Source organism: Salvelinus alpinus, chromosome 1 (assembly GCF_045679555.1).
Source record: "Salvelinus alpinus chromosome 1, SLU_Salpinus.1, whole genome shotgun sequence".
NCBI classification, from domain to species: Eukaryota; Metazoa; Chordata; class Actinopteri; order Salmoniformes; family Salmonidae; genus Salvelinus; species Salvelinus alpinus.
The window spans coordinates 31,931,764-31,942,803 of record NC_092086.1 but is presented as its reverse complement, the minus strand read 5'-3'; the positions used below and the strand labels follow the sequence as shown (position 1 = coordinate 31,942,803).

At 40.1% G+C, this 11,040-nt stretch overlaps 1 protein-coding gene across 1 annotated transcript; it reads right to left on the bottom strand.

Annotated features, from left to right (window-relative positions):
* Positions 1-203: 203 nt before the first annotated feature.
* Positions 204-10,810, bottom strand: LOC139573967 (interferon-induced protein 44-like). The gene is made up of 9 exons (XM_071397993.1): positions 10,653-10,810; positions 9,949-9,993; positions 3,848-3,881; positions 3,020-3,221; positions 2,700-2,852; positions 2,434-2,605; positions 2,190-2,290; positions 1,452-1,632; positions 204-1,318 (listed from the first exon to the last, which is right to left on the bottom strand). Exons 1-9 carry the CDS (start codon positions 10,708-10,710, stop codon positions 1,311-1,313), a joined length of 954 nt encoding a protein of 317 aa, XP_071254094.1. The 5' UTR covers positions 10,711-10,810; the 3' UTR covers positions 204-1,310.
* Between the last annotated feature and the right edge of the window lie 230 nt (positions 10,811-11,040).

The window sequence follows — 11,040 nt, the reverse complement described above, 5'->3', positions numbered from 1 at the left end:
TTCAGTCTAATGACCTTCATCAAGATTTATCTTCTAATATTTCTTTCTGTTCCATGTTCATGTGAACAGGAAGCACAGATTAGAGATGTCTGAGGTCTCTAACTGTGAAGTTTGATGTGATCATGTGATTTACTAAAAGAGCATAGCGACAGGGGGACATCTCTCCAAAACCAAAACCAACAAAAACAAAACAAAAACAATCGTCTGAGACAATGATTTATATACAGTGCCTTGCAAAAGTAATCATACCCCTTGGATTTCTTCACATTTTATTGTGTTACAAAGTGAAAACCTGTTCCCGAACCACCTCCTCCCACTGCTGCTGGCCTTTGCAGATTCTGCCATTATGCTCCGTTGTCGGTAATATGCTACACCAGGGGGTCGGCAACCTTTTCCAATTGGAGTACCTGTTCATCTTACCATTTCTACCGATCTGCGTGCCAGTTAGGATTTTAATATGCACATTTTCGTGGAACAGTTTCATTTATTTTATAATAAAGTCGTCATATCTCAATCATTGTCATGTGATTAATAAAAATTATATCTAAATCTAAATTATTCAAATCTTTAAGTAACTTCTATTGTCTTTACCAATTATGCAAAATAATTAAAGCCAACAAATAAAAACATTGTATAAAATATTCTGGACCCTCAGAGTTTCCGGCACCAGTGAGCTCTGGACAGATACAGCTGTAGGCTATTTGTACAAGGAATAAGACGTAATCAGGTAGGCCTATTTTATGACAAATAATGTGTCCACTCCACAATGAGAACTGTAAAAGACTAATAATAATTAATTGAATACATTAACAGAAATTATGGTCACCAAACAAACATTGTTGATTAGAAATTCTGGGAATTAAGGTAAATGTACTACTGGTGTTGTCACGTCCTGACCATAGTTCTTGTGTGTTTTGCTTGTTTAGTGTTGGTCAGGACGTGAGCTGGGTGGGAATTCTATGTTGTGTGTCTAGTTTGTCTGTTTCTATGTTCAGCCTAATATGGTTCTCAATCAGAGGCAGCTGTCTATCGTTGTCCCTGATTGAGAATCATATATAGGTGGCTTGTTTTGTGTTGGGGATTTGTGGGTAATTGTCTATGTCTAACGTTAGTAGCTTGTGTGTGCACTTTCGTTTGTAGCTTCACGTTCGTGGTTTATTGTATTAGTTTGTATAGTGTTCGTTTCGTCTTCGTATCTAATAAAAGAAGATGTATTCATATCACTCTGCGTTTTGGTCCGATCCATGCTCCTCCTCAGACGAGGAGAACGAACGTGACAGGTGTGACATCCCCGCGGCCTCCGCAATAGATTAGTCCTCTGAAACAGGCGTCAATCAAGATATGCCATAAAAAATTTGTTTGCAACTGCTGGACTTAACAATTCGACGACCAATTAAATCGACCAGTCGACTAAATGGGGTCAGCCCTAATATACATGCATCCTCAGTTACCTTTTGGGGTTATTTTGAGAGGGATATTTTTGATGAAGTCATCTGCAAAGTCCACCATCTGCCTCAGTGCTCTCAATAGCAGCACATCCATGTCTTCATTCAAGTCGATTTCCTCATGGTAGTTCTTCACAGGCAGGATGCAGTTCACTGGTACTCCCAGTTTGGCACTGCACTGCTCCATCTGCAATGAAAGAATACAGTTGGAATGCAATGGAATGAGCTGTAGCTGTCATGGATCCCCCCGGTACTGCTGCTCATTCTGTTCACCAGTTCCGGAGGTCGACGTCACCGGCCTTCTAGGCTTCACTGAACTGGTTTATTACCACCAACCCCAGACTGTCTAATTACTCACACCTGTTTCCTATTTCCCCCTGATTAGTAATTGTATATATGTTACCTCTGTTCACCATTGTCTTGTTGGTTATTGTTCCCATGTCCGTTGGTTGTGTGAGTAACTATGCGTTGGTTCAGCTTTGTGCTGCGTGTTTTGTGCTGCGTGTATTACGGATCTCGTCCCATGTCGTTCTACGAGGTTTACCCTCGCTCTTTTGTTTGGGTACATCCCAGTGTTTTGTATACGTGTTTGTTTTGGGTATATAAAAAAAAACGTATGTATTCCTGCACCTGTCTCCAAATCCTTTATACCAGCGTGATAGTAGCCTATCTATATGTGTGTGTCTATGGCTGATTGTCTTATAATAAAGAATTCTAGTATAGAAGCATTTTTTTTTTGCTCACCTTCTCCTTTATGTACTTGCTCAGATAGATGTTCTTCACGTCTTTCCTTACTGATGGACAGGCTTCATCCACTCTGGTGAGAATAACCATTTGGGGAATCCCTGCCAGAGCAAACTGATTTAATCCAGCAGTCCTTTTTCTCTCCAGGCAATGCAATGATGTTCATACTCAGACATAGTACACCTATCATACTATTAGTTTGTATAGCCAACAAGTACTACTAAACAACATTTTGCCCTCTTACCTTTTTCGGCGGCAGCTAGTCTGATGTCCCTCATCTTCTGGATTACACTTTCTCTCAAGAAAGCCATTTTATCAGCTGGCATGACACTGACTAGACAGTGAACTCTGTCTTCTGAACTGGGGATCTTTATGTAGCCAGGATCCTCTTCTGATAATGGTGACATTGGATTAAACTAGCCAAGGATGAGGAATAAAAATGTGCTTTAATCAATACTGACTGAAACAGAGATTCCTTGGTGATATTGTGTTTTACTTTATTCACGTTACCTTGTGGCCCTCTTTTACATGGCCCTTTAGGGCGTTGATGATGTCATCCTTATGCACACCTTTGCCACTGCTTTCCTCCAGACCCATGACATCATTGAAGACGATGGGGTAGTAGATTCCATGTTTCCCTGTTTCAATTTTGTGGGTTTGGTACTGTAAAATAGGATGTGGCATTTCTCATGAATTATACACAGAATGCAGATTTGAAAGCATTGCAATTTGAGTTTGCAGTAATAATTCAGAATAGTTCACAGGCATTTGTGGTAATATGTTGTGGTTTCAATAAATGGGTTTCATATAACACTTGGTAAATAACTTACTTTTATGGTGAAGCTTTCACCTGCAATAGCACTGTCAGCTAGTGCGATGCTGGTAATGTGACCCTGAAAGACACTGTTGATGAAGTTGATAAGGCTGGACTTGCCCGCTCCGACTGGTCCATGGAGCAAGACTCGGATACTCTTAATATCAGGGTTTCCAGGAACATAGTCTTTCAATTTCTGCAGTATTACCTCTTTCTGACTGTCATAGGGGAGTAGAGAACAAGTTGAGGTAGACTCAGCGATATGACTGTAACGATCTTCTTCATCTTCCTCCTCGGACGAGGAGGAGCATGGATTGAACCAAAACGCAGCGTTGTCATAGGACATAATGAATTTATTGAACAAGACAAAAACGAAGTATACTTGAATCAGAGGAAATGAAAACCACCTGCCTCTAATTGAGAACCATATCAGGTCACCCTTTACCAACATAGAAACACATAACATAGACTGCCCACCCAAACTCACGCCCTGACCGACTAACACATACAAAATAACAGAAAACCGGTCAGGAACGTGACAATGACATGACACAGCAGGCAGATTCCTGCTTACAGAAATCAACAGCATGTGCCAAGACTGCCACATAAATTGGGAAGGCATAATTTGTGAAGAGCCAGAAGTGGCTGTTTTGGTTGGTTTGCAATCTGTTGTTTTATTGTTGTTACTGTATGTCTGTAAGCAGGAAGTCGCCCCATTTGTATGATGCTGTCATATCACCGAGTGTACCTTTTAAACAAATAGACGCACTTGGAATGATGCCATTTAGTTAAATGTTAGGTTTAGATGGGAGGTGAACAGTGTACACAGTATTTTCAAACGTACCCCCAGGGTGTGATCCTCCATTCCTTTTCAAAAACTGTTAAACAAACATATGTTGATATAAATGCAATATACTATGATATACTACTATGATCTTGGATCATACACACACAAAACAAATTCTAAATAGTACCAGACAGGTGTTCTTTTGCTTATAACCATTGCAGAACCCTTTTTGAAGGTTATATAAAGAAGCTACATAGCACCAACAAAGGGTTCTGCTATGGTTACAACTCTTTTGGAAGAGGTTTTATGCTTATTTATAGAACTTTTATGGTGAAAGGTTATTTATAGAACCATTCTCAATCTGCAATGTTCTTTGTAGATCCATTTGATCCATGGTTATACAGGGTTTTTATTCTTTCAGTGTGGGTAGTGTCATGACGTTGGCCTGGGGGTAGGTTTATGACAGTCATAAATACCTCTCCCCCCCCCCCCGTTCCTCTCCCTACTCTACTGATGTGACATTAGAAAGCCCCTTTGGTTAACATAGAGATTCTGGGAACATCAGAAGTTGGGGGGAAATGAACTATATTCTGGTAATCCGACCAACTGAACATATGCGGTGGTACTTAAGGTATATTATGTCAGTTCGGTTGCCCTCTGATACATTCTCATCAATGATAGAATGACATAAACTCTACTGTGGAAAGTCTAAACATCAGAGGTATCGGATTCACATGGAATTGTTGTTTAATTCAAATGTTTGAATATGAAATTATTTGTGAAGAGATGAAATGTAATTTTAGCTTCCAAATGAGAGATTTGGGTTTTCATAAGTTTGGGCCTCTGCTCAACCAGTGGCCCGCCCCTGTGAAGAGACATGGGTTATAAACTTTTCAGACACACCCCTCTCCCTCCACTATATAAGCCATTGACGAAAATATAACTTTCTGTTCCGAGGATATGAGGGTGACGATCCCATGTCAGAATGGTTCAGATAAAACTACAGGACGAAGCCAACATCAGCATGAGCTTTGGTTGCGACTGGTATGAACTTTGAAATCTTATTCACTACAGAAGTGATACCTTCTAGCCGTTGAGTTAGCAACAGTTGCTACAAATGCAGGTTAGGAAGGACAGTCAGAGTATCCCGTCTACTACACAACGACGTTACTACAACGTATCCAGTGACCACCAGAGACATTCTTCAAAGGACCGAGGACTCGGTTTGGCAACACGGTCTTCCATCTACCACCAACCTACTGAAGCGCAACACAGAGTAAATATTTATTGCATTTTCCTTTTCCAAATGGGCGGTAATTTAGAATGCATAAGATACTGTATTTACGATAGCACAGCTTCGCCTCTGTTCCAGTCTCCCGCTCTTTCACTAAAACCCAGCCCCCTTTCCTTTGTGTAACAAGCTGTCATATCTGTTCCGCCCGCTAGGGACATTTTCCTATGACGGCAATTTGTAATCAAGTTATGATTTAATTGTGTATGTGTGATTCTGTGTGATTAGTTAGGTATTTAGTAAATAAATAATTAAACCCAATTTTGTATTGCTGATTCAACTTGTTAGCCAGGGTTCGTGAAGATAACCAAGAATTTACAACTTTCAGATGAGACTGAAGTAAGATGACGATTAATGTTGACTGCTATTGATGTAAAATATTGCTAAATCTTTAAGAGTTTATTCGGAAGATAACAGCTCTATAAATATTATTTCGTGGTGCCCGACTCTCTAGTTAATTACATTTACATGATTAGTTCAATCAGGTAATATTAATTACGGAGAAAGTATTTTATAGAATGGCGTGTCATAACACTTAATCCAACCTACCAAAGACACGACAGTAGTTAACTTTGTTAAGGGGCACTTTTGCCCTAGTAACCTTCACGGTCGTTTCTTTGTTTCTTGTTTTGTTGGCGACATTTCATCAAATAAAGGAAAATGTACGCTGACCACGCTGCGCTTTGGTCCTGTCATTTCCACGACGACGAATGTGACACTCTTAGTAAAAGTACTTATCGTCATCTCGCAATCTGTGGATTCTAATCGATTAGATAGATTCAAATTGTATGTTAAATATCACAGAATAGTTGAAAGATATATGGTGCATAGAAATCCGAAGAGGGTGGATGGCAGAGATAGGTGGGATGGGATGAGGGAAGCTGAGGGTTGGGATGTGGAATTGGAGACAAGTGTGAGTGGAGTTGCTGGGCTTCACTTCACAGTTCTTCATTGTAAAGGGTTTAAACACTGTTTCCCATGCTTGTGCAATGAACCATAAACAATTAATGAACATGAACCTGTGGAACGGTCGTTAAGACACTAACAGCTTACAGACGGTAGGCAATTAAGGTCACAGTTGTGAAAACTTAGGACACTAAAGAGGCCTTTCTACTGACTCTGAAAAACACCAAAAGAAAGATGCCCAGGGTCCCTGCTCATCTGCGTGAACGTGCCTGAGGCATGCTGCAAGGAGGCATGAGGACTGCAGATGTGGCCAGGGCAATAAATTGCAATGTCCGTACTGTGAGACGCCAAAGACAGCGCTACAAGGAGACAGGACGGATAGCTGATCGTCCTCGCAGTGGCAGACCACGTGTAACAACACCTGCACAGGATCAGGACATCCGAACATCACACCTGTGGGACAAGTACAGGATGGCAACCACAACTGCCCGACTTACACCAGGAACACACAATCCCTCCATCAGTGCTCAGACTGTCCGCAATAGGCTGAGAGAGGCTGGACTGAGGGCTTGTAGGCCTGTTGTAAGGCAGGTCCTCACCAGACATCACCGGCAACAACGTTGCCTATGGGCACAAACCCACTGTCGCTGGACCAGACAGGACTGGAAAAAAGTGCTCTTCACTGACGAGTCGTGTTTTTTTTCTCACTAGGGGTGATGGTCAGATTCGGGATTATCGTTGAAGGAATGAGCATTACACCGGGGCCTGTACTCTGGAGCGGGATCGATTTGGAGGTGGGGGGTCCGTCATGGTCTGGGGCTGTGTGTCACAGCATCATCGAACTGAGCTTGTTGTCATTGCAGGCAATCTCAACGCTGTGCGTTACAGGGAAGACATCCTCCTCCCTCATGTGGTACCCTTCCTGCAGGCTCATCCTGACATGACCCTCCAGCATGACAATGCCACCAGCCATACTGCTCGTTCTGTGCGTGATTTCCTGCAAGACAGGAATGTCAGTGTTCTGCCATGGCCAGCGAAGAGCCCGGATCTCAATCCCATTGAGCAAGTCTGGGACCTGTTGGGTTGGAGGGTGGGGGCTAGGGCCATTCCCCCTAGAAATGTCCGGGAACTTGCAGGTGCCTTGGTGGAAGAGTGGGGTAACATCTCACAGCAAGAACTGGCAAATCCGGTGCAGTCCATGAAGAGGAGATGCACTGCAGTACTTAATGCAGCTGGTGGCCACACCAGATACTGACTGTGACTTTTGATTTTGACCCACCCCCTTTGTTCAGGGACACATTATTCCATTTCTGTTAGTCACATGTCTGTGGAACTTGTTCATTTTATGTCTCAGTTGTTGAATCTTGTTATGTTCATACAAATATTTCCACATGTTAAGTTTGCTGAAAATAAACGCAGTTGACAGTGAGAGGATGTTTACTTTTTTGCTGAGTTTATAATTCAGAGAATCATAGATGACTCCGTCTTTAGTAAAACGTTTCTGCAAACTATTTTTGGAGATTCAGGAAGAATTTGGTGAATTTTTCTCCATTTGCCATCCAGTTTGCTTTATTTTTGTAATAGATTACATTAGATCTTTCTTGAATAAGTTCCTCCAGTTCTTTTTGTTTTTTCTCTAACTTATATTGTATCTCTGTAGTATCGTTTTTATTGCTATCTACCTGTACTATTAGTTAATGTATTTCCCTTGTTAGTCTTGTCTCCTTAGACAGAAACTGCTTTCGTATTATTGATGAAAATTGAATTGAATGACCTCTGAAGGTACATTTAAAGGTATACCAAACAATAATGGATTTTCTGAACCTACAGTACCAGTCAAACGTTGACACACCTACTCATTCAAAAAAATAAAAATAAATTTAAACTATTTTCTACATTGTAGAATAATAGTCAAGACATCAAAACTATGAAATAACACATGGAATCATGTAGTAACCAAAAATGTGTTAAACAAATCCAAATCTATTTTCAAATACAGATTTTTCAAAGTAGCCACCCATTGCCTTGATGACAGCTTTGCACAATCTTGGCATTCTCTCAACCAGCTTCATGAGGTAGTCACCTGGAATGCATTTCAATTAACAGGTGTATCTTGTTCGAAGAGGTGTATCTTGTTTAATTTGGAATTTCTTTCCTTCTTAATGCGTTTGAGACAATCAGTTGTGTTGTGACAAGGTAGGGTGGTATAGAGAAGATAGTAAAAATAGTACAAATAAAGAAAAACCCTGGAATGAGTAGGTGAACCAAACTTTTGACTGCTATTGTATATTGTACTGGAAAAATTCTGTTATAAATTATTTTGGCTTAGTTAAAAATAAATTGTCCTCCAGTAAACTTTCAGTAAATTTCCAATATCCTTGTCCACGTGAAAATTCTATGAGAGTTATGTGAAGGCCAATTAGATAATGATCCGATCACATTCTGTCTACTATTAAAACTTTTTTAACCTTTGATGCAAGAGAGAAAAAGACACGAAAGTAGTCAAGACGACTAGCTTGATTAAGTCTCCTTCATGTATACCTCACTAGTCTCCGAATATCCACTATTTCTAATGTGTCCATACTATTTGTGATTTCCTTAAGGGCACGGTGATGATAGTTTATAGAGTGATTTCCCTTACGGTTCATTCAGGTACTTAACACTGTGTTATGGTTTCCCACAATAGTGATTTGATCGTTTGTTGCCTGTAAGTTCAATAAATTGGTATAAATATTTTCAAAGAAGTATGGATCATCCTGATTTGGACGATATAGATTAATGAGCCAAACCTTTTTTCATCCACAACCATTCTCAATTGACACAAGGTTATGCAACTCTTTCACAAGACACTGTCACTGGCCATGGTCATATAATATGTAATGGCAAAACACAACAAATTAGGTACACACAACACTCCCAGTTGCACAGAAAGAGCTGTGAGCACACTGTTAGGATTTGTGTTTATTGCACTATAACCCAATGCTATATCACATGTGATATAATATTAGCAACTGTTAGCCTGGGCGTCTGTGTGTGTGTGCTGAAAGTAACATTGTGCTCCAGATAGTGTGCTGAGAAGCTGTGGTTAACCTTGTGCAAGAACAGTATGCTTTCTATGCAGGTGCAAATAGCTCAGACAATGTTACAGAACTGTCTGGCCCCAGTCTCTAGGGTGTGAGAGCGTAATCTACACAGCAACAGCGCCGGACACCAAGGAGCACCAAGAGGCTGGGACTAGCCTGAGCGCCGGCGATAGGCTGAGCAAAGTTTAAACCATGCTCAGCCTCTACTGTGATAGGCCAACAGACGGGTTGGAACTACGTCTGTCACCGTATAAGAACAGCTGTTTACTTACATCCTGCCAGTTCTCTGTTCTATCCTGCGAGGTGATACAGAGAACCCGTATATACGAAAATTGCATTTACCATTTATCGCTTGAGTTTAATAAAAATACTTAAAGTATATTCGGTGACTCTGAATCACATTTTGTCCTGATACCAGATTGAATTGACGCAAATCCCTTATAACACCACACCCCAAAATATTTGAATAAGCTACCTCCCCTACATTTTAATTATCACTAAAAGAGCAAAGAACCCTTTTGTGAACTGCAAAAAAACATTGAAGAGCTCCAAGGGTTCTTTGAGTCATTATGATTCCACATAGAACCTTCAACCTTCACATCACACTTTTGTGTGCGTGTATAGTTCGTCCTGATGTGTTATGAAAAAGTTTCTGTGAATTTGATGGTTTATATTTTTTGTACTTCTATAAGTAAATGGTCCTGTAGTGGGCTAATGAAGAGGTTGGCATAAAATCATGTGCCGAGCTGCTATGATGCACCAGACACATAGGACGTGAACTGAGTTCAACCAATACAGGAACAGAGACAGCATACTGTACATTACAGTAGGACGGTACAGAGTGAATGTGCCTTTGTTTCTGATTAACTACAACTTACCTGCAGTAGGCATAGGTGGTGTAGTTGATTTAAACAGCCACATCCCTTTAAAGACAAAGTCCAATGGAATTACTGTACATAAAACTGACTACCCACACACACACACACCGATTAGTCTCCTACTTTTACTTACACTTCTGTCTTGTCTGCCACAACTTCTGTAAACAGGTGTGACTCTAACTAACCCTGACTGTATCACAGACTCAGACCTGGGGTCAAATATATACTGTCCAATACTTCAAATATTTCAGGGGCACTTTATTTAGCTACCCTGATGAAGGTCGACCAAGACTGAAACAATAGTTAAAAGATCCATTAATTTGTTGGAATCAAGATTACCTGTGTGCTGGAGTTTGTATTATTTTTATTAGTGCATTTTATGTAGCTGATATTTTTTACCCAGGTCTGCTCAGACTATGTGAGTGTTGTGTGCAAAATGCATCTTAATCACTTTTTTTTTTTTTTTTACTGAAAGTGCGCTACGGTTATCTTAAAAATATTACTGCCGATGCACAATTTTCTGGGACCATATCAACATTGGACAAATTAAGATAACACTAAAAGATCCCTAAATATCCCTTTAAAATAAGAAACACTGTATCAAAATAAGTAACTATATAATGTATGCCTAATTTGTAAACATAACATCAATGATACAATTATTATAATATAAAATAAACAAATTGACAAAAAATGGTCTATACCTGTTATCCAAAGAATAAGATTTCTCAAGTATTCAATGATGTCCCAAATAAGTGTCATGGTTATATTGACACTACTTTTCACACCCCTCTGATAATATTTTAGTTTCGTTTTTTTGTGTCTGCGTCATGCATGTCCATCTTTATTTATACTGTGCGCTTCTGGTAAATCACATGACTTCTTTAAACCAATGAATGAAGGTGCTTGAGGAAAAATGCTCAACTGGAAAAACAGGAAAAAGATTACATCCAGGCTGAGCTAATAAATCACATGACTTCTTCAGACCTCACACTCCTCAGTTAGATGTGTAACTCTGTGTTGTTGTTTGTGTCGCACTGCTTTGCTTTATCTTGGCCAGGTCGCAGTTGTAAATTAGAATTTGTTCTCAAC